The following is a 24,734-nucleotide window of genomic DNA, read 5'->3' as shown; positions in this document are numbered from 1 at the left end:
GTTCATATTTTGGAGGCACTACGTGAACCTGGTGCTAAACAAGTACGAGTAGCAGAAAAGTTTGCCATCTCGTTTTGAAATACTAATTATTGCGACTTTCCATTTGGGTGCAATAATTAGAATACAAGTTAAAACAAAATTAGTAGTTGGGATTAATTCCCTAGATAAGTAAATTAAGTAAATATCCACTACAGTGCTACAGTGCACTATTCCGCGTTGATGGGCTCCCCTCCCCTCCCAGCAAATAGTCTGGACCAGCATTCCAGTCAATTACATCCACGCCCAACACTGTCCGGCACAATTTCATTTTTAAACATGTATTTATTGGTTATTCAAATCAAAGAGTTTATACTGTACATTCATTTTTATATAAGAAACACTGCAGTTGTAAAAAAAATACTGTTTTAAAAAACCTGCTTAAAAATGTAATAGAACTGAAACAATCTCCTCTCGCTTAGGGCTTACAGCTCTATTCTCTCAGTGAAAACAAAGACCATGGTTGACTAATTCAAACATAACGCTAATTCAAAGATGATCTATTGTAGTACGAATCATGCATGACGAATGCAATCGTTGCCTGTCTGTCATCTTCACACAAACTGCAACCAGACAACGGGCGTGAGGAGCAATGGGATAGTTTTTTCAATAGGACATGTAATTACTGTATTCAGCATGTAACTGTACACTCTTTCCTTTGTCATTTCTTTACTGTTTTCTTTTAAACATACCTGTAGCAGGGTGATTGCCCTGCACAGGGGGAAATAAATGTTGGTGTAATTTATATGTGGAAACGGGTTTGTTTTGTGTGGTTTTTGGAGTTGTTCTGTTTGATCAAATGATTGTTTACAGGCGCTCGATTGAGACTTGCTGCCTGCCTGTCTTGTATGTGTCCTCTGTGCGTTACCATCGTTGGTAGCGTCACATGACCCGTTTGTTTACTTTCTATTTTTGTGCTTAATAAATCCTGCGCCTGTGCTGGCGTTTCAACTCCAAATCCCATGTCTCTCTTGCAATGCGGTTACCCACACGTGACACGAGTACCTTGTCACAAAACCATTTAAATGTTGATCATTGTGAAGGAATCTTCATAAAAGTACTATATAGTGATGTTCAATTCAAATTTGCCGTTTAATCATTATTCTACAGAAAAATGCCAAACCCTATTATAGTGAACACACCAATATAACAAACATTTCTCCAGGTCCCATGGGGGTTCGTTATAGTGAAATTAGCCTGTGTGTGTGTGTGTGTGTGTGTATATATATAGATAGATGAATCTGGAGGCTTTAGGACCCTGGGGGTAGGAGAGGTGCACTCCCTCTTGGTAAAGGTGGCTGTGCCGGGAAAGATTCATTCATTTTAATTAATTACAATAAATGTTCCAGTTTAATGTATACAACAAATAGAATATTGTTTGAAGGATTATTTTTTTTCTCCAAAGCAGAAGTAAATATAATACTTTTTTTTTTTTTTTTTAAAGGTGTTACTTTTACAAGCTGCTGTGTGAGTGCAATACATGAAAACTCCCTGGTAAAGAATACACTTTAGACACTCCAAAAGTATGTATGACGGAGAGTTCAGACGTTTTTTAACTTGGAAATATCCTCATGCATTTTAGACCAAACTCCAGCAAAAGTAAACTTCATCTACAGTGCAAGCCCTGTATCGAAGCAGAGTTGTAAGCACAGTCTGCCAATACGCAAGCAGACAAAAGGCTGGCTTTCCCTTCATGTCCATGGCTATGCTGCTCCGAATGCACAGGCAGCAGCCCGGTATCTATGGGAGAGAGAGCGCCTTGGCCAGCCGGCCCCAGAACCAGGACGTGGTGCAGGGGTTGGTGTAGTCGCAGAGCGTCAGGAACCGCAGGATGCTGGGGAACTTCTTTTTCATGGGCTTGTACTTGACTGGGATCAGGCGTTTTGAGCGGGCACCTGTCAGGACACAGAATACAAACTGTTGTAACGTGTACAGTATGATGGAATTAACCACTCTATTAGGAGACAAACACTGAAAGGCAATGTACACACACAGGCTAAATGCAGATGTGAGTTCACCTTTTGCTCTTAATACGGTTTGTATACACACACAGTTCGGTTACAAAGGGCAGCGACAACTGCACTAGTTAATCCTGTTCGGATCAAGTATCGAGTGCGGTTATTAATTCAGCTGGGTAATTAATGCGCACTAACTGTATTACAACCGCACTAACACAACCGCAGGTGGTGCTCAGTAGATTTCTGCGCAACTAACGATGTCATTGTTTATCAGACATTTCCGTGTGATAAACATGGCTAAAAAAAGGTGCCTGATGAGCCAAGTTGATTTTGTAATATTGATGAATAGTAAATTCTTAACTATGGTAAATAGTGCATACATATAATACAGTTTTTTTTTATTTAATCAAAGTACAGTTGTATAATATTTTGTTGCAAGAAAAATAAATATTTTTGGTTTTACAACTTAAATAAAATAATATGGGACAATCTGTGTTCCCAAACGCCACAGTGCGACCGCAACTAGTTTTTCCACCGATACCGAACGTCTCGTCTGTGTGTTCTGGCACTCCAGGAAATGTCTCAGTAAATAATAAAGACGCATATACGACTCCTTAGACATGCGTACATTTTTAATCCAGTCATTTGGAAACCACTCAAGTCGTTCCCACCAGCCTTCTGGTCAGAAGATCGCCCAAATGTTTCAATCTACCGTCACGATACTGCAGATCGTCACCACTATATTTAGCAGTGCAGAAAAAGCAAAACGGCATCTCCGCTGGTTTTGCAAAAAAGAGCATAATGAGCTGACGAGCTCTCGATCGATTACGCACTCTACTTTCTTCCAAAAGCATAAACAAAAAAACAGCCTCCATGTTCTCACACAAAACCTATCGAATGTCATGTAAAGATGGCCCGAGTTCAGTGGTTTGTTTAACCAGGGAGTGCACTCACTTCAGTAGTGAAAGATGTGTGTGTGTGTGTGCAACAAACACCCACAGCAAGTGCCGTTTGTAAATACGGTTGTCGAGCCAACTGCAGTGTGTGTGTACGAGGCCTTAGATATGTGTACAATATACAGTATATATCCACTGTTCCCATGTTTAATAAATGGAAGTAAATGAACTTATCCAGCCACAGTGAATACAAAATGGTTAAAATGCTCAAAATAAGTCATTTCTGTCCCCTCTGTTACAGTTGCAATGGGGCAGAATTAAAGGTCACTTTCTTCACTATAGCACTTTTTTATATGCTCAGTCTCTATTACATTACCTGTATTACAGGACGATCAAGTGCTTAATGACTAGGGGGCATGTTGATACTCGTGATTGCCTTAGATTGCCTAAGAAGTATTTAAAATTGGCAGGGGTTAAAAAGCTGTCCTTTACAATCGAGTACCAATCAATGGCAATTAAGCAAGACCTCGGTAAGGCAGTGCGGCAGTAAAAACATCAGCGCCCCGGATAAAATTTGCTTCCAATCGACTTTTAAAACACTGTGCGGAAGTTAATTGCCATTGAGTGGTACACAATTGTAAAGGTGAGGGGAGGACAACTTTTGTTTTGAAATGAAAAACAAAGAATGGATTTGTTTATTATTTGCCGATAAATACTTCTTAAAGGCAATTATGAGTACAAGTATCAGCACCTCCTTATAATAACACATAACAGGCACCGTGGTCACCAGAACTGAGAAAGTTGTTTAAAACCAGGGTTTCAGGCCTAACTGCTTAAAAGCTTTTTCTGTTTCTTAATCTGGCTCATAAGGTCTCACCTGGGCAGAGGCTCAGGGCAAATTTGGTCTGGAAATCACATGCGTCACTGTCAAGGTAATCGTCTGAAATGATCACCACCATCCGCTTACACCTATAAGACAGAAACATAATCCTGGTTGACTTTGAACTGGTCAGTGATTGGTTGTTATACTACATCGGCCATATAAAACAGATCAGCGATACACATCTATCGAAGCAACTACAAAACTATTTTAGACATGATGTTACAGAGTTTAGATTTTTTCAGAAACTTACAAATAAGGGCATTTCAACACTTGCGTTAACACCCCAAATTTGCCAATGAAGTTCAGTGCTGAGTCTTCGTGGCGTCGCCACCCTCTCTGGCTGGACTCACTCAGCATGTACACAAGACGGACAGATTAGCCTGTGTCCCTTAATTCACACTGTCCCAGAGAGCTCCATAAAAGAGAGAGCTTCCTTTTATAGAGAGCTTCCCTTTATAGAGCTCCGTGAAACAGAAAGCTCCCCTTTGTAGAGCTGCATGAAAGAGGAGCCCACCTTTATAGAGCTCTGTATAAGACAGGAGAGAACTCTTATAAAGCTCTGTGAAAGAGAGCTCACCTTTATAGAGCTCTGTGAAAGAGGAGAGAGCTCACCTTTATAGAGCTCCATGAAAGAGACAGCTCACCTTTAGAGCTCCATGAAAGACAGGAGAGTTCACCTTTATAGAGCTTTGTGAAAGAGGAGAGTTCACCTTTATAGAGCTCTGTGAAAGAGGAGAGCTCTCTTTTATAGAGCTCTGTGAAAGACAGGAGACAGCCCACCTCTTTTCTATGAGTTCGCTGGTGATGCTCCACACGCAGGTCCCAGGGAGCACGTCTCTGTCGAACACACAGAGCTTGAGCTTGCACTCTGTCTGCTCCAGCTGTCTGATCATCTCGTGGACGAAGTCGATATCCCTGTGGCAGTAGCAGATGAAAGCATCAAACAGCTCAGGCATGTGACCTGGGGACACATGGGTATCAGTGTTAGAAAGGAATAGGAGATCGGGACATCATTAACAATCTAGTAAATGACATCACAATCACATGAATAGATTTAAACAGAAATGAGTGGGTGTAGTTACCATGGCATCAAAAGCCTGTAACTACATACATATTACGTACTTACTTATAATATATAATATATATATATATACACAGTATACTGCCAGGCACAGACAGCTGGTTCTCAACACTTACCCGAGGGGTCATCATCGATAGTGATGCCGTTCATTTCCAGGGTCTTTGGCACACAGCTGTCCACCTCAGGGACCTGCACAGGCTGTTCTTGAAGCTGCTTCTTCTTGAGATACTTCCTGCAGTCTTCCTCTGCAAAGAGGAGAGCATTTCACTGCAGACACTGCTCCTACAGTATAGGCACACATTTCACTGCAGACACTGCTCCTACAGTATAGGCACACATTTCACTGCAGACACTGCTGCTACAGTATAGGCACACACATTTCACTGCAGACACTGCTCCTACAGTATAGGCACACACATTTCACTGCAGACACTGCTCCTACAGTATAGGGATACACATTTCACTGCAGACACTGCTCCTACAGTATAGGCACACACATTTCACTGCAGACACTGCTCCTACAGTATAGGCACACACATTTCACTGCAGACACTGCTCCCACAGTATAGGCACACACATTTCACTGCAGACACTGCTCCTACAGTATAGGCACACACATTTCACTGCAGACACTGCTCCTACAGTATAGGCACACACATTTCACTGCAGACACTGCTCCTACAGTATAGGCACACACATTTCACTGCAGACACTGCTCCTACAGTATAGGCACACACATTTCACTGCAGACACTGCTCCTACAGTATAGGCACACACATTTCACTGCAGACACTGCTCCCACAGTATAGGCACACACATTTCACTGCAGACACTGCTCCCACAGTATAGGCACACACATTTCACTGCAGACACTGCTCCTACAGTATAGGCACACACATTTCCTCATTCTTAAACTGCTGGCTGTTGAAGAGTATTACTAGTTGCTTATTCTGCATACACTTTTTCCAATATGAGCCTCTCAGCATCTTGTGGAAAGCACTGTTCCTGGGTGCTTGTATTATTTTTCCTTCTGTTAAACGTATTGTTCAGAGTCCCAGTGGCTCACCCAGTAAAGCACAGCTGTGTGGAGCGCAGGGTGAGTTATTGCTGCTGATCTTGACTCAGAGATCATAGGGAGTGAGATACACTGTGTGTGTTCAGGGTAGTTCACCTCACCACATTACTGCAACCCCTACTGGATGCCAGAGCTGGGCTCAATTACAATGGCATTGTGGAATTCCTAATTAATTTCAATTAAAATTGTAGTTGAAGCATGGCACACTTGTGAAATTGTAATTGAAGCATGGCACACTTGTGTAATTGTATTTGTAATTGCCATATAATTGATCAGTTAAATTGTGCACCTTTCCAAGCATAATCATTCACAGTTCCATGTCGTGTTTTATACCGAGAAAACATTCTTCTATTTTCAAATACTTTTAGTGACCTTGTTTGTTTGAGACACATTCTATACTGTAGTATGTTTCTGTATGTGTACCTGTGATTACTGCTTGGTAGAATAAACATGTTAATGAGTGGAGCTACTTTTTAGTGTGATTGTAATTATAATTGCAATTACTGTAGCATCACTGTAATTGGAGTTGCAATTTCAGCACACAATGCTGTTGTAATTGTAACTGCCCCGGGTGTGCTGGACGCTGCAATCAAACCCAGCCTGACCGGCACTACAAACCGCTACTTCAAGTGTTCTTCCCCCTGAGCTTCTGCAAAAAAGCCCCACTGTCACAGAAGGACCGCACCACCGCTTCTTGTGGAGGATCAGAAACAACTGAAAACTACACTGAGAGGCTGGTTTCAATATTCACATTGCAAAATAACCATGAGAAGTAACAGCTCTTACTCTTATTGTATTACTTGTATTGTAACACTTGAAATGTATTTGCTTACGATCGGATAAGGGCGCCTGCTAAGAAATAAATAATAATAATAATAACAGCAACATCACCATTCGAAAAAACACCACTCGAAAATGCCATACTGCCTTTTGAAGATTTTATTATACCCCAAAAAAGAGATTTGTAAATCTTGCGTGTTTGTTTGTGCAGGTTAGTCACTCACACTAGCCCTGCTGCACCCAGCATATTACTGAAATGATTCAGTAGCCAGGACTTTGAGCAACCCGTTAAACATATTGTCAATTCCCTCATAGCTGAATGAACAGCTCCTAACAGTCAAGCTGCAGATACAGGCGAGACTTATTCCAGTGTGATCAGTTCATTCAGAACACATTTCGCAAGGGCCTGATTGTGCAACCTCCTGGCAGCTGTTCATTTCAATAATATACTGAAAGCCCGGACTGGCTGCAGGGCTAGTGGAAGTTTCTATCAGGAAGTGACAACACCCTCCTCTTCATGGCAGTATTAACCATGTCTTTTTTTCCTGTTTGTAGTGATTTAGGTCTGCCGAAACTAAATCTCTTTTTACTCTGACTTGCATTGCATCGAAGAAAAGGCTGGAGTCTAGCAGGCTCGTGAGCAGCGAGTGCATCAGCAGAGTTGTTAATCTGTAACACCGCTGTTGTGTAATACTGGTTTGTGTGTGTTAGTCAGGGGCGCTGCTGGGGAAAAAGCAGCACAGAGAATAGGAATGTTTGCATTGTTTTAATAGAATTGAGGGAGTACAGTAATCCATGTTAGCATGCCAGTCTCATCTGTACCTCTGGCCTTTCACGGGTACAATTCAAGAGAGCAGACGTGTCCTTTAAATGATGAGGAGGCATTGCAGGATTAGAAACTCACACCCAGGCCTGGGTTTAGGAACTACCCTTGTTAGGTATATTATTGAAATGACCACAGGGATGGCAATAAGACTCCCTTTGCACAGCAGTTTGATCCATTCCTTGTTTTTCTATTTCAAAAAGACACACCTGAGCTTGTTACCTATACACAATGGGGCTGATTAAGCATGTTGTAAAACCAGGAGTGGGTGAAATTACTATGCAATAGGAGTCTTACTGCCATCCCTGGACCAGATGCAAGAAAACTGAGGAATAATTTCTGTTGAGGGTATGGTTGCCAACGGTCCATGTTTTCCCTGGAGCGTCCCGGGAATTCAATATGCCTTCCCTGGACACTAAACACCAGAACCATAAACTAAGCACAAGTTAGATAAATCAGGATACAATATTACTGCAATAGATGCACAATATTAATCGGTTGTCAGTTCTATAGTAGAAATAGTATCAGTGTTTATATAGGATTTATATATATAATTCAGATGTGTATTTTAGTGAAAGGATTTCAAAGTACTTACCAATAAGCCCTTGCAGGTCAGTGATAACATCGACTCGTTCCACTGCTGTGAGCATCTCCAGCAACTTCCCCACGGTGGCCTGCGTGCTTGTTCCTTGCCAGTTCTCCAGTATTATTTTTGTGGGATTCGGGTACTGTTCGTAGTTTTTGATTTCCAGGTATTCGAATCCCATTGCCTCTGCCAGGGCAGTCCAGTCCGCTGCGGACACATGCTTTGGGTTTAAATAAAGAGCGAGCTTCTTTCTAACAGTGAAATTCAGCGCTGTCAAAGGAATGCTGTCAAAGTCGATAGTTGAGCTGCAACACGACACAGCCATTTGTGTAACAAAACCACGTATATTAGATCAACAGTAAAAATATATATATATATATGCAATGTAAATAGAATCAAAATGTCATACTACACGAACTTTCTCATCCTTGCGAAAGCCTATCACGATAACAACATGTATTAAAGGTTACCGGTGTGCATCAAACCTCAGTATTGTCTGCACTTCAGTTTTCTTTTAATTTTATTGCTTCCTTTCTGTATCTTACGCGTTTCCTGCGCATAAATTGATCCCACTGTTGTTGTTTGATAACTTAATGTAGTACGGTCCGCAAAAACAAGTTCTGGGAAAGTGAAAAAATAAGTTTTAGAAAAAAGCTCAGATGCTGCCGGTCACCTACTGAACACACTATATAAAATAAAAAACAGTAAAAACAATCCGAGGCTGTATTATTTCCTCGTATGACGCTCACCAATCTCATTTACTGGAAACTGCTCCCACAACCAAAGAATGAGGAACTAGGTAAGGTAGCTACGTCACAGACTCGGCCCAGCGTTTGTTTTAATCATACTTCGCTGGTTTGCAATTACGGGTGGGGGAGGTATTGCTTCTTTGTTTGTTAAGCAGGTCAGTCAGTTTGTGTCCTGTCCTCGGCGCACCGAAAGGGGTTGTTTATTTTATTTTTTTATTATTATTATTATTATTATGCTTGGTGTGTTGTAGACACGGTAGTTGTTAAGTGATTTATATTTTATTACGTTTTTGCTAGTTTTCTGAGTGTTTATGTGTAATGAGTTGTTGTTGGTATTTTGATTATTATCAGTTTGGTTTGGGGTTAATGGGTGCGGTTGAGGGCAATAGCAACCTGATTGACCTGCTAATAATGACAATTACGTTGTGGTTCCTTTTGTTTAACATTGAAGTCCTGCCAGTCTAACAACTAATTAACCCCCGATTTATGTTACCCCTTATTTTGCTGCTAAACCTGAACTTTGCTGCCAATTGTCTTAAATATAACTAAACTTGTATTTTAATTAACTGTTCTAATGTAGTTAAACCTGATATATTGCTGCTAACGTTCCCTACTGTTAAACCCTGTGTGTATTAACAATCTGGCTTTTGTTGTAGAACCCTTGCTGGGAAGAGCCGTTTAATATTATTTGTTAATTTAGCAGACGTCTTTATCCAAGGCGACTTACAGAGACTAGGGTGTGTGAACTATGCATCAGCTGCAGAGTCATTTACAATTACATCTCACCCGAAAGATGGAGCACAAGGAGGTTAAGTGACTTGCTCAGGGTCACACAATGACCTCCTGGTTACAAGTCCTTTTCTTTAACTACTGGAACACACAGCCTCCTATGACCACACAGCAATGTTTCCAACCATCTACCACTTTTAATGAGAAGTGCAATCGCTGCTATATGTTGGTCTAATCCCATGCTTTTAAAATATACTGTGGCTATTGGCTGGCTTTATTTAATTTCCCCTCCCCTTGTTTTTAGTAAAACTGTAATGCTTTTTATTGTATAGTTATTTAGACTGATTTATGTAAACCCTAGATCATTGTAATAAAGCTTTGAACTTGTATTCTCCTTTGTCATTCTGTTGTCATCCTTGGTCACTTCGCCTCTATTCCAAACCTTTTAATTTAGTTTAGTAGTGCCCCCTAGTGGCAGTGTTGGGACCCCTACTGGGTGTCACTGGGTGGCTGCTACAGTTACAGACAAGTTAAGTAAAAACACCTACACGATACACATCGCCCTAACACAGAGTGTGGAGGCTGTTCAGTAATAATTTGAAATTATTAGTTATATATACAGAATACTTCAGCTGTGGAGCTCCGAGGTTACAAAACAGCGCAACCGGCACAAGCAGGTTTTCAAGCACTCGCTATAAAACAAACCAATCAAGCTTCTGAATAACATTACACCCACCCATAAGCCATCACCTCTGATAACAATGGCTGTTTTGATCTTATTTTGGGCTATACCCAATCTTATTGTCCTACTGAACTTTCTGGTAACACAGCTGCAAAATATACCAGACACACCCTATCTTCAAGCTTGTAAAAATCCTGTATAAATATCTACTGTAACCCCATTTGTGTTAACAGTCTTTCCTAGACTTCCTCTGTATACATTGATTAAAATATCTAGAGCTGATAATCAGCCTGAATCCTGAGTCTCTTTGGGTAGCAGAGAATAAATCCACTACATATGTAATAGATATGATTTTAAGGAGCACCTGCAGTGGTATCAACATATATCATGTTGTAAGCAAACTAAATTATTTATGTGTGTGAAGGAGTGTGCACAAGGATTTAAGCAGATATTAAGTTTCCTTTATTAATTCCAATAATCACAAGTCTCACTTTTACAGCTTAATCATGACCATTATACACAATAATGAGGTCACGGGTTATTAACAGAAATTAAGCAGGAATTAGTTACCAGTTTGTGGAAGAAAGCAGCGGACGCGACACTGGTGTGTGTTCATGGAGGATCTTGATGCTTCTCAAATGACTGCTCTTTATACAATACCTTTGCATGCAAAGCTAATTGCTGGCTTATCTCTGTGTGTCAGCAATGTTTTTTTTTTTGACACTTTCTCAGCCAATAAAACATTATTTCCATGATAGCAGCCAGATAACAGCATACTTGGCAGAGCTGCACTCTGAATCATAGTTCTGTAATTATAATCTTTTCATTAGCTCTTTCCTCACAATGTTGTTGAGGCATATTTTGATACCAGGAAGAAACAGTTAGATTTTCTAGAGAGTCCTGCACAACAAACATGGAAGATGTTCATCAGAAGTTGAAGGGTTATAATGCTGTTAATGCTAATAAATGCACCCGTTTAATATAGAGAAAGGCAGGGAGGGGGTGCTGAGGTCAGGGCTGAGGTCAGCACTGTGAGGGGAAGAACTAAAGCAAGCATCTCCTGATCACGACTCTGAAGTTATCATTGTGTCAATTCACTATACATTATTTCAACGTGCCTATAGTATTGGAAGGGTTTTACCTCAAATAAACCCACACTTTATTTTTGTCTTCTTACTAGCAGCTGAAACAGCGCTTGGGGATGTAAATACTGTAAGCTAGGTGATAAACACGGCTTGTTTGTCCCTGCCGTTAAGTTACACAGGATTCGGGTACTTCTGTTACTCTTCCAGACCATGTGCAGCACGTTTTGAGCGCACCTGAATGCCTTCTTGCAAAGTGATTTAATTCCACCAGGGGGCAGTCGTCCAACTTCCACAATGAGCTAGCTCTGTACACGGTTTCCTGGAGCACACGTACGACTGGTGACATCACACATCTTTGACTGCCTGCACCAGCGAGCGAGCGAGCAAGAGAGAGTGAGCAGCGAAAAAGGGAGAAAATAAACTTTTACTGAAACCTGCATTGGACTGGACAGTTATGTAAAGAACTGTCTTTTGAGTTGACAGAAGACACGCACTGACATGTCAATCAAGACAAGTTTGTGCAGTTATTGATTTCATTACATTTAGTTGAAGTTCAGCGTCTGAGTATATTAATATCGTCAGTGCTGTGTAGTCAGGCAATTTCCGGATTTTGTACGAAAGGAATAACCAGACTAGTAGTATAACTAGGGAAACAGCGAAACGGATTAAAAACATATATACAATTTATACACAATAACATATATACACAATTTATCGTATACATTTATCCCTGGTTGTTGCTTGGAGAACGAGTGTCAATGGAAACAGGTGAGTAAAAAAACAAAACAAATGAAACGTGTGTTTTTTTAAATACTGTGTTACCTGTCGAAAATGTAAACATGCTGTATGTAATTATGTTGCCATTAGGTTTCGGTGCAAGTTTGTGTCAAAACATAACGGCTCTGAGCACATTGTCTACACCGCTGCACGTCCGACTCGAGTGCTTTACCTCTTTCTGTGAATGCACATCACCAACAGTCTGCAGGTGATTTCGTTGGGTCTTTTTTAGTATTCGGAGTACTATTTGTGAGATTGAGGTTGACCCATAACTGTAAATAACGTTCTCTTTGCACTCTTTGTTCCTCCGTGTGTATACTGTGCATTCCACGTGCATCCTATAATGATATCGTTTTCACTTCAAATTGAATAGTTGTCTTGAGCCTACTGCACAAATGGAACCCAGTAGTTGGTGAGTTTTGCTGTACTGGAACGTGTTCACAAAGCCCTGCCTTGTAAGTTATTTGAAGGTATATATCAGAAGCCTATAAGTACCTCCACTGTTTGTTTTCAAACACAAAGTTTGGTTTTATGAAAAAATATACATTTTACCAGTCTATCTATGGACGTTGAATATAATATCAAACTTCACTTTATACTGTACACAGAAGAGGACCGTGTTTAAATATTTAAAATATGTCTTGAGAAACCAGGTACTGTAAGTGTGGGTCAGAGTGAAGTGCGTACCTCTGCGCTACACCACAGAGGAAGCACTGTAACAACGTTTTATTCACGCCTCCTCACAGCTTCCAATTTGCAATCAGCTCATCTGTAACAAAGATTATTCAACAATTACAGCCCTGTTAAAAAAAACATTTGAAATGACATTGCAGTTCTGCCAATAAAGGGTTTTTATATATATATACTGTAGGCTGTACAGTAGAAATGTGTCATCTCTGAACCTCACTAGGATAGGAGTCAATAGAAATACAAGAAACACAGGGGTCAGCTCTACATATTATTATACTTGCTTATAAAATATATTGATTTCTTTTTATTACACTTTTTGCACTAAATCTGGTGAACAGCTTCTGTTACAAACCAAGTGAATGTGTGTCTTTCTAGTAACAACCAGAGCACCCCTTTTAAAATATGTAGTCTGTGCTCAGTCCAGTCTTTCTAGTGATAACCAGAGCACCCTTTTAAAACATGTGTAGTCTGTGCTCAGTCCACATGCGTTGCTCCTATTGTAACATTGCAGTGTTCTTTATTGACATGTGCTTGTTTGTTTTGCTTTCTTTCTGCTTGTGAGGAGGCTTGAGGGTTATCTTAATAGCCTGCTCTGTCTCTTTGTCACAAGTGGGGTACAGCAGACCTGAGGTTAATTAAAGTTAAGTGAGCAATTCTACCATATAATTGATCGATCACAGATCAGTTACACTTGTGAGCAACTCTACCATATCATTGATCGATCACAGATCAGTTACACTTGTGAGCAATTCTACCATATAATTGATCGATCACAGATCAGTTACACTTGTGAGCAATTCTACCATTGGTTTGTCATGCAATCATTATTCTTGTATTTTCTCTCACATTCAGTGACCCCATGTTTCTGTCTTTGTACCTGTGATTGCTGCTATCTTAAAACCCTTTTCCATGTTCTCTCATCTGCTTTTGGCTACATTATTGTATTTTCTTCTCAGCCACACCTTGCAAACTCAAGTGGAGTCCGGGGTGGCAGCCCACAGTGCCCCAGTGCCCAGTGCTATGGCAGCCTTTTATCATTCTCTGCAGCATCATTCATGCACTAAATATTAACTGTCAGGCATAAGTATTACTCTTAAACATGCCCCAGTGCCCAATGCTATGGCAGCCTTTTATCATTCTCTGCAGCATCATTCATGCACTAAATATTAACTGTCAGGCATAAGTATTACTCTTAAACATGCCCCAGTGCCCAATGCTATGGCAGCCTTTTCTCATTCTCTGCAGCATCATTCAGTGCGATATGCGATACAAAGAACTCCAGGACAGGAAGAAGGCTAGCCTGCAGTACGCTGTGATGCCAAAGCTGTGCACTTTCTAGTCTCTTAGTGAAAAGATTCAGAAAAATTATAAAAATGTATTGTATGTATTAAATTAATACATTGTATTATTGTATATATATTGTGTGTATATGTATATATATATATATATATATATATATATATATATATATATATATATATATATATATATATATATATATATAGTATATATATTGTGTGTATATATATCAATTCTTTGTAGCCACGATCATTCCGTGAATTTGAGCAAGCCAGCTTGACTGATAGAGGATGATAAATAAGTAGGTTTTAGATTGAAGCCTCAATACCAGTAATTCTGACTCACTCGCTGGCATACGGCTGGGGGAGAGCGGGGGATCGGCAGTGGATTGTGACGTCAAAATGAAGTCAATGACCCAGCTGCTGTGTACAGAGTGTAGGTATTAAAGACGCTGGCTCCACCACAATGATGCTCTGCTGTGTACAGAGTGTAGGTATTAAAGAAGCTGGCTCCACCACAATGATGCGCTGCTGTGTACAGAGTGTAGGTATTAAAGACACTGGCTCCACCACAATGATGCTCTGCTGTGTACAGAGTGTAGGTATTAAAGACGCTGGCTCCACCACAATGATGCTCTGCTGTGTACAGAGTGTAGGTATTAAAGACGCTAGCTCCACCACAATGATGCGCTGCTGTGTACAGAGTGTAGGTATTAAAGAAGCTGGCTCCACCACAATGATGCTCTGCTGTGTACAGAGTGTAGGTATTAAAGACGCTGGCTCCACCACAATGATGCGCTGCTGTGTACAGAGTGTAGGTATTAAAGACGCTGGCTCCACCACAATGATGCGCTGCTGTGTACAGAGTGTAGGTATTAAAGAAGCTGGCTCCACCACAATGATGCGCTGCTGTGTACAGAGTGTAGGTATTAAAGAAGCTGGCTCCACCACAATGATGCGCTGCTGTGTACAGAGTGTAGGTATTAAAGACGCTGGCTCCACCACAATGATGCTCTGCTGTGTACAGAGTGTAGGTATTAAAGACGCTGGCTCCACCACAATGATGCGCTGCTGTGTACAGAGTGTAGGTATTAAAGACGCTGGCTCCACCACAATGATGCTCTGCTGTGTACAGAGTGTAGGTATTAAAGAAGCTGGCTCCACCACAATGATGCTCTGCTGTGTACAGAGTGTAGGTATTAAAGACGCTGGCTCCACCACAATGATGCTCTGCTGTGTACAGAGTGTAGGTATTAAAGACGCTGGCTCCACCACAATGATGCTCTGCTGTGTACAGAGTGTAGGTATTAAAGACGCTGGCTCCACCACAATGATGCTCTGCTGTGTACAGAGTGTAGGTATTAAAGACGCTGGCTCCACCACAATGATGTGCTGCTGTGTACAGAGTGTAGGTATTAAAGACGCTGGCTCCACCACAATGATGCTCTGCTGTGTACAGAGTGTAGGTATTAAAGAAGCTGGCTCCACCACAATGATGCTCTGCTGTGTACAGAGTGTAGTTATTAAAGAAGCTGGCTCCACCACAATGATGCGCTGCTGTGTACAGAGTGTTGGTATTAAAGAAGCTGGCTCCACCACAATGATGCACTGCTGTGTACAGAGTGTAGGTATTAAAGACGCTGGCTCCACCACAATGATGCGCTGCTGTGTACAGAGTGTAGGTATTAAAGACGCTGGCTCCACCACAATGATGCTCTGCTGTGTACAGAGTGTAGGTATTAAAGAAGCTGGCTCCACCACAATGATGCGCTGCTGTGTACAGAGTGTAGGTATTAAAGACGCTGGCTCCACCACAATGATGCGCTGCTGTGTACAGAGTGTAGGTATTAAAGACGCTGGCTCCACCACAATGATGCTCTGCTGTGTACAGAGTGTAGGTATTAAAGAAGCTGGCTCCACCACAATGATGCGCTGCTGTGTACAGAGTGTAGGTATTAAAGACGCTGGCTCCACCACAATGATGCTCTGCTGTGTACAGAGTGTAGGTATTAAAGAAGCTGGCTCCACCACAATGATGCTCTGCTGTGTACAGAGTGTAGGTATTAAAGAAGCTGGCTCCACCACAATGATGTGCTGCAAGGTGGATTTCCACCAAGGTCTAATCCAATCTTTTGCATTCCGTTGTGTGTCTTTGTTGCTGTGCTTGTGATCAGCTGGTGCACCTTGGACAGGCACTCAAACACTGGAACTGAATCCCAGGCAATCAGTGCTTGTAATGTACCTGAGGAATGCCATGCATGCCTAAGCACAGACCTTGTAACACACTACTGTTACAGCTGCTGTGGGTGTACAGTCCAGACTCCCTGCTGGCTTATCTGTTATTGGGTTACCTATGCCCTCAAAGAATAATCACCTCCCATTTGTATTCCCCACTGTTTATTAATGTACTGTATTTGAGTTTCAGAAACATATTTGCATGTCTTATTATTTATTAATATGGTTGAACTTATTGCAAACATACACAATAGGAAAGTCCTGACAGGGTTAAATTCATTTGCATACCTCTTATTAGCATTAGCAGCATCATCACTGCCTCCTTTTCATGTTTTTTTTATAGACGTTCTTGTGAGATACATGTATTTGGAGATGGAAGGTTTCTGCAGTCTCCTGGTATCTCTCTTAAATAATAAGTTATGCCTTGAATTTCAAGTAGAAATTTGTTTTTGTCTCAGTTTTAGGTCTGACGGATAGTTGTCAAGCTCACGTCACGGTTTACAGTGTTAGTCCTCATCAGCTTTTCTTTAGTCTTACAAGCATGTTTGTTTTACATGAAACAGAACAGTTTAAGCTGGCATTGTCTAAAAAATCTGCACCACTTAAAATAAGCTGATTTCCGGCTGCTCCTTAGTGCTTAGGTCTGTGAATTTTGCAAGTGAAATTCCTGTGCAGCGTACGCAAGTACTGTACTGCACCTTATCAAGATCTTGATAAGAAAATGAATAGCATCACGTGAACAGTCAGTGTGCTTTCAGGAGATAAAGGAGTTACTGTACAGAATTCTGGTACCTCCCTATCGTTTTCCTTTGGGAAATCTCGTTATAATAAGTGTTGGGAGCACTGATTACTCATCGCAATCTGTGCCATACTAAATATACCTCGTCTAGTCTTTGTTCATGTTTCTGATACTCTCCCAACTTGTACTTGATCAGACATCAGTAAGAAAGTGTTTTGTAATATTTATTATTGTAGATTTAACAGGAGTGTACTGTATTCCTTTGCTGGCATGTAACCATGTCAAGAAAAATCCCTTCTGTTTACCTCAACAGTCAGTCTAGGGTTCATAATGAACTGGAATCCCATTGAGTTAGTATTCAAGAGGACCAGTACACAAAAACACTGAGCTTACCGATACAGACTTGTCAGCTGCTTAATGGTGGTTTATAGTTTATTGATTTTCTGTATGTTTATAAACTAAACGTATCTAAACAAAATCCTAAAAGGTAGAGACAATGTCGACCCAGGGGACTTTTTTGACCTGAACAAAGAAACAAGGACCAGGGGTCACAAATGGAGATTAGATAAAGGGGCATTCAGAACAGAAAATAGGAGGCACTTTTTTACACAGAGAATTGTGAGGGTCTGGAACCAACTCCCCAGTAATTTTGTTGAAGCTGACACCATGGGATCCCTCAAGAAGCTGCTTGATGAGATTCTGGAATCAATAAGCTACTAACAACCAAACGAGCAAGATGGGCTGAATGGCCTCCTCTCGTTTGTAAACTTTCTTATGTTCTTGTGTATGATTTTACAGGGTTAAAAACGGAGGGCTGCGGTGGTACTGAAGTCTGTTCTACTGTGGAAATGAATGCTGTTAAAAACACTCAAGCAACCCTATCAATACTCTGCATTACTTCCACTTTATAGGCTGATATGTTTATTATGTACTGTACCTCATTGCCTGTACGTTGTCTTGCACGTCTGCATGTGTTCTTGAATCCAGTTTAACAGGCTGTGGATGTGGGTTCATGCATGATTACTGTGGGCAGTGGAATGTGTTTATTATGTACTGGACCTGGAGGGAGACATGTACACATGTATAGTACACATACCTTGTGTGCAAGTCACTGAAAACTGCACTTCTAATGCAGCTTGAAGTCCTGGCTGGGCAAGGTACGCTGGGGGGTTGGGTTGGTTCACTGAGACCAGGATGACATCATTGTGTCCTCAGAGACTGTGGGGGAATTCCAGCATTGCTTTCTTGGCTGTTGTAGTTAATGTCTGGAGTCTCTCAGAGAGTGGCATCTGCAATAATGCAATCTTTGAAGAGAATAGGGCGGAACTGTACAGCAGATTGAGGAGTTCTTAAAGCTGCTGTGAAGTGCAGGCTCTGCTTGCAATGTCTGTAGTTAATGTCTGGACTCGGTCTCTCAGAGAGACTGTAATAATAACATTTTTGAAGAGAATAGGGCTAAACTGTGAAGTTATTATTGCTTGGCATAGGGATGTCATGGTAGAGTCATTCACTTTGACTGCTGGGAGAGTCATTTACTTTGACTGCTGGGAGAGTCATTCATTTTGACATGTTTGACCAAAGTCAACTACATAGGTGGTTGAACCTGTTGATAAATAGAGAGCTTGGATGTTTTGGCTCTTCCGCCACTCATGTAAAGCTTGGTTTGACATTCTTTAGCGCTAGATCTACTGTAATATAGTATTTTTTGCAAGCTTTCATTTTTACTTGTGAGTACAGTGGACGACTTGATCAGTTCACTACTCCTATGTGTACATGTACAGTGTGTTCAAACACATGCCCCCATTGCAGCTCTAACAAAGAACTGCTATCTACACGCTTCTGGAATGAAGGGAATGGCTTTCGTTTTTGGGTCTGTTTTTTATTACTGGATTGAAGGAGATGCTGATGTTTTGTTGCAATGACCCTAGTGGTAACAGTGCCAACCATTCTCTAAGCAGTGGAAAATCAATGTTGTGCCTCATTCTTCCAGCTGCTATTTTAATAGTTGTTGTTAAGAATGACAAGGCTTTTGGCTCAAGCTCTGGAAACACTCTGCGGTTCTTTGTGGCTGCATGTTCCTCTTGACTGTAGGTTGAAGAAACCCACGACCTGTTACATTTCACCCTCGGGGAGGGGGGGGGGGGGGGTCGGAGGGACAAAGACTGAAAGTCCTGTTTTTGGAAACCTGCCGAAGCCCTTTTCCGAATCTAGCAGGTGTGGATGTTCCACATTGAGAGTCATCCCCAGAGCATGTGAATATACAGCAGGAGCTATTTGTGACAGTCATCCCCTGAGCAGACACATGGCAAATGGCACTTAGTACAGAAAAGTGTAAGGTACTGCATGCAGGCAATAAAAATGTGCATTATAAATACCATATGAAATTGAAGAAGGAATCTATAAAAAAGAACCAGGAGTTTATGTTGACTCAGAAATGTCTTCATCTAGATAATGTGGGGAAGCTATAAAAAAGGCCAACAAGATGCTCAGATATATAGTAAAAAGTGTTGAATTTAAATAAAGGGAAGTAATGTTAAAACTGTATAATGCGTTCAGTTCTGGTCACCTTGCTACAAAAAGGATATTGCTGCTGTAGAAAGAGTGCAAAGAAGAGCGACCAGAATTATTCCTGGTTTAAAAGGCATGTCATATGCAGACAGGCTTAAAGAATATAATCTATTCAGTCCTGAACAAAGAAGACTACGCGGCGATCTGATTCAAACATTCAAAATTCTAAAAGGTACAGACAATGTCGACCCAGGGGACTTTTTTGACCTGAAAAAGGAAACAAGGACCAGGGGTCACAAATAGAGATTAGATAAAGGGGCATTCAGAACAGAAAATAGGAGGCACTTTTTTTACACAGAGAATTGTGAGGGTCTGGAACCAACTCCCCAGTAATGTTGTTGAAGCTGACACCCTGGGATCCTTCAAGAAGCTGCTTGATGAGATTCTGGCATCATTAAGCTACTAACAACCAAACGAGCAAGATGGGCCGAATGGCCTCCTCTTATTTGTAAACTTTCTTATGTTCTTATGTGAATATACAGCAGGAGCTGTATGTACCGCTGTCACACTTTTTTAAATAACACTTCAGAACTGCTTATCCAACTTGATCTTGGTATGGACATTCTTCACAAGCTCCTTTCTGCATTCGAGCACTGGCATTTGATTGGTTGGGTAAATTAACCCTTTACTGCCCTGGGTATGTTCCCATGCCTATTTTCTCAATGTCAAATATATTGGACACTGGATAGCAAAGAGTTAATGCTATACCTTTTAAAACCACGACCAAATGTAATTAATATTTGCAAGGACATTTGTTGTAAGTTTGGGTCTAACAATATACTCTTGTGACGATATGATACGCAGGTCGCGATACGATATTTATCACAATGCACGTGATGTCCAGATTGGTTACTTGTGTGATGCATAATAAAATCAGACATTTTACACTTGACTATTGTGTTAATTCAGTGAGTATTCATACCAGCTATAGAACACACTTGGTGAACTGCAGTGACCTCTGTTGTGCTTTTGGACTTGTATCCCGATACAAACGATAGTTCCCTTTATTAGGATATGATATATCATGTAAATAAAGTTTCCCATCGATACGTGATGAATCGTTGCACCTCTTCGTTGTAAGTCCTGATTCCACCTTCAGTGAATGTAGATCACAGTGACACTCAGGGGGCCACTAGTCTTGGTTTAATGGTGAAACATAAATGCATGAAACTGTCAGTCATAGAATTTCTGTTTAAGTGTCTGCGAGTATAAGACCACTGAGTTGTAGAGTTATGAATGAATGTCTTGCAGCATTCTTTTTATTCTTAAATAAATACCACAGTGAAAGAGCAAACATTTGCTTTCTTTTCCAGGGTGAACAAGTAATCGAGAGAGAGAAGCGCTGGCTGTTGTAAAGTAAGAAGACTACAGGTCCTGATGATGACCGTAAAGATGGGTAAGACACTGATTTCCTCCTACCTTTCTGGTTTCTCTGTGCTTGGGCTGCAGCTTCAAACAAGCAATGCAGAAGACTTGGAGATCTGGCTGTCGTGATACTGATTCTATAGGGGGAGCGCATACTTTCATACCAATTACAGTAGAGCTGGGGAGGATACTTTCATACCAATTACCAAGTACTGTGTGTAACTCTCTAGTACTGCATGGGCTGCTTTTGATGTAGTGGTCCATTCTATCTCTCTGCAGGATCAGCTAGAATTCCTGTTTTTCAATTCCAATTCCTTTTTTAAATCCAAGGGAATGAAAGAAAGGACTCGTCAAAACAAAATGCAGTTGTGCTGGTTTCCGATATAACCCTGGATAGAAACTGGGACTGAATTAATAATGAAAAATCTTCTTTTCATTTAGTCTTCTAAATGTATTGTTGCAGAATGAGTTTGGAGATTGTTATTCCTGATGTGGCAGCATTTGAACTATGAGAATGACGTAATGTCTTCATTCAACAATGGGGTGTCACAGCGGTTCCACGCTTCTCCCACGCAGGGCCTGTTGTGTTTGTTTTGTATTCAGGACAACTGGCTCATAGCCAGGCAGGGTTTGTGGAGAACCAGGCTGCCACCCTCAAGAAACTCCGCCACAGCAGAAAAACAAACTTTTTTATGGGGGGGCATGTAGTATTTTCAGAGTTTGGAAACTAATGCTATGCCTCTCTCTGTTGGTAGCATTCTAAAATGTAAAAAAAGTGTAAATCACAGACATTTATTTATTTATTATTATTTACTTATTTATTTGGCAGATGCCTTGCACATATTTACTGAAACATACTATAGCTTTGCATGACATCACGCAACTTTGAGTTGAAATGCAGAAGCTAAGCAGATGTATGCTTTTGATAAGTGATTTAAAGCGTTTAATAAAATAATAAAAAGGTGATCATGATTGTATGAGTTTTGTTACCAGTACAGAGAGATTGCATGATCATGTTTGTATGAGTTTTATTATCAGTATAGATTGCATGATCATGTTTTGTATGAGTTTTATTATCAGTATAGACTGCATGATCATGTTTGTATGGGTTTTATTATCAGTATAGACTGCATGATCATGTTTGTATGGGTTTTATTATCAGTATAGACTGCATGATCATGTTTGTATGGATTTTATTATCAGTATAGATTGCATGATCATGTTTGTATGGGTTTTATTATCAGTATAGACTGCATGATCATGTTTGTATGGGTTTTATTACCATCGGGTCCCCCTCTTGTTCTTAAGTACATTGTATTTCTAGGCCCTTGGAATGCAAATTTAGAATACCATGTGTTTGCTTCACCTTGGTACGGGTGTGAAACTATTTCCCTTTAAGAAATCCCTAGTCATACTAAAGGTATGTCTCTTTTAGCCAAAGAGTTAATTGCAATGCCAATCTGGATAGCAAAGATGAGATCCCCTGTATTTCAATGAGAGGTAAACTGTAGCATGTATATGATCCATTTCCTGCTCCTCCTGCCTCTCTCTCCTAATCTCCGTTCACAATAACATTCCTACAGGGATTGAGTACAAAGAAACACATTGCTGCTGTGGATCAGCTCAACAGAGTGATCATGTCATGTACAGTGTGCTGCCAGATTCTTACAAGACATGCAAATAAACCCTCTTCCCAAAAGGAAATAAGGGTAGAACTTCTTTAGTTCTGCAATCTATAGAATCCAGTCCCTCGTTTGTGCTGTGTGCTAAACTAGAATGTGCATCTGTGCTGCTTCAGCCTTTACATATACTCTGTATTGTAAAGCTATGGATTTGAAATGGATGAACCATACAGACCATATATTACAAATATACTGGAAATAAGAGCTAGCTCTTGAGTCTTGCTCGTCTGACTCACAGCCTACTGCTAAGTGTATTTCATATCTGATGATCACGGTCAGATGTTTGGAAGCAAATGGCATTACGAGTTGAGCTATGGATTGTAAAAGTGCTTGCATTAGGAAGGCAGAAGGACCCTGGATGGGGATTATTTTACCAAGTCAAAGCTCACGTCCCTCTGCCTGAAGCTACAGTGACTGCAAAACATGCCAAACTGTAAACTATTGTGTTACTAATGAAGTCCTGAGGTGCAGCACTTTGTAACAGTCATGTGATCACACTGCTTCCGACCGGCCGGCACGCTCTGGTGTGGAATCTCCTTGGCAATGATGTGAATAATTTGCGCACATTGGCTCAGCAAGTTTACTCAGTTGTGTAGTGCCAGCTGTTTCAAATGAAAATACTTGTTTGCAAAATCATGTGTTACTTCTTCAACTCCAATAAAAGTGTTAAGATTCAGGAAAGTATTTTGTTCGATGTAACCACTTTTTTTTTTTTCATCAACATGCCGTAGATGAAATTGAATGCTGATGTGTCCATTACCACAGTGTCTTCAGGCCATGTACAATGACTGTTTCAGCACAGAACTGTCCCATAATTCACATTCCAGACCTGTCACATTGCCTTTGAATCTCGGCTCAGCTGTTTCAAGCTGTAACGTAGCTTAGAACTGAGTCTGACCTCCTGTGACCTCGATTCTGTTTACAGACGATGATGAAGCGCTCAATTCCATTATGAAGGATCTGGCTGCCCTGGGCCGCTTCGGGGGATTGCTGGATGGAAGTAAACAAAGAAATAACTACATACCCATCAAGCAGGTGAGCTGAGATTGAATACCTACCTATCCGTCAAGCAGGTGAATTGAGATTGAATACCTACCTATCCGTCAAGCAGGTGAATTGAGATTGAATACCTACCTAGCCGTCAAGCAGGTGAGTTGAGATTGGGATATTGGTACGTTGGTTGGTACAGCTAAAACCACCCCAGCTGAAATTTATAATCAACATCAGGAATGGAAATAAGACTCCTATTGTGTAACAGTTTCACCCATTCCAGGTTTTATGACAAGCTTGATAAGCCACGGTATGTATAGATAACAAGCTTGGGTGTGTCTTATTAAACTGATAGTAAAATCAGTAATGCATCAAACTGCTATGCATTGGGAGTCTTCTTTCCGTCCCAGATCATAGCCATGGAAATTTACCCCATATTTATGAATCATAAAACCTAAAGTTAGACCAACATTATATATAATGTAATTATATATCAACATATATCAATATATATATAATCAGGAAAAACAATGAGAATTGAACCAAGATGAGACCCGCTGAGCATTGTGGGTGATGCTGTAACATGGAGTGGCCAAGACTGGAAATCAACAGCTCATTCCTACCACCTCTCTAACCTCCCCAGTTTCTGAGCTCTGGTGTCGGTTCTGTTGTAAGGATGACAAAGCCCCTGATTGTATTTGCTCAACCTCACCTGTGTGTTGTACAAGTTCTCTTATATGGTGCTCTGCAGTATTCATTCCTCCTTTCAACCGCTGCATCACCTGCAGACTGCAGAGCAAGCAGCACATTATTGCAAGAATAGTAAATAAACAAACACATTGATAATTACAGAGCCAAACCCAGCCTAACCTGTCTGAGTGAAGACCAGCTCATGCCCAGAGCAGATATTCGTAATAAGAAACAGAAACACGTCTGTCTTGCGTACCGCGAATGCGTGAAATTCCCAAAGATTTTTACGTTTACGTCCGCATGCATGTCACAATTTAGAGTAAAATCCAAATGGCAA

At 40.8% G+C, this 24,734-nt stretch overlaps 2 protein-coding genes across 5 annotated transcripts in view; one reads left to right on the top strand and one right to left on the bottom strand.

Annotated features, from left to right (window-relative positions):
- Positions 1–301: 301 nt before the first annotated feature.
- Positions 302–8,970, bottom strand: LOC117435484 (myeloid differentiation primary response protein MyD88). 2 transcript variants are annotated; one of them, XM_059018785.1, is made up of 6 exons: positions 8,868–8,970; positions 8,128–8,325; positions 4,971–5,099; positions 4,554–4,734; positions 3,768–3,859; positions 302–1,931 (listed from the first exon to the last, which is right to left on the bottom strand). In XM_059018785.1, exons 2-6 carry the CDS (start codon positions 8,297–8,299, stop codon positions 1,777–1,779), a joined length of 729 nt encoding a protein of 242 aa, XP_058874768.1. In that variant the 5' UTR covers positions 8,300–8,325; positions 8,868–8,970; the 3' UTR covers positions 302–1,776. The 2 variants fall into 2 exon arrangements, with proteins under 2 accessions (XP_058874768.1, XP_033914573.2); XM_034058682.3 differs by having other exon boundaries at positions 8,128–8,961.
- Positions 8,971–11,574: 2,604 nt separating this feature from the next.
- LOC117394816 (mitogen-activated protein kinase kinase kinase 3) overlaps positions 11,575–24,734 on the top strand; it is a 49,558-nt gene continuing 36,398 nt past the window's right edge. For 2 of the 3 annotated variants that reach the window (XM_033993422.3, XM_033993420.3), the window contains exons 1-3: positions 11,576–12,131; positions 20,984–21,066; positions 23,643–23,752. In XM_033993422.3, the coding sequence (XP_033849313.1) occupies positions 21,048–21,066; positions 23,643–23,752 (129 nt within the window). In that variant the 5' untranslated portion in view covers positions 11,576–12,131; positions 20,984–21,047. Of the gene's footprint in view, positions 12,132–20,983; positions 21,067–23,642; positions 23,753–24,734 lie in introns of all 3 variants that reach the window. The other variant, XM_033993421.3, reaches the window with a different exon arrangement.

The sequence above is a fragment of the Acipenser ruthenus genome, chromosome 3 (genome assembly GCF_902713425.1).
Source record: "Acipenser ruthenus chromosome 3, fAciRut3.2 maternal haplotype, whole genome shotgun sequence".
NCBI lineage: Eukaryota > Metazoa > Chordata > Actinopteri > Acipenseriformes > Acipenseridae > Acipenser > Acipenser ruthenus.
The sequence above is the reverse complement of the archived record's forward strand: the minus strand, read 5'-3'. Positions and strand labels throughout refer to the sequence as shown.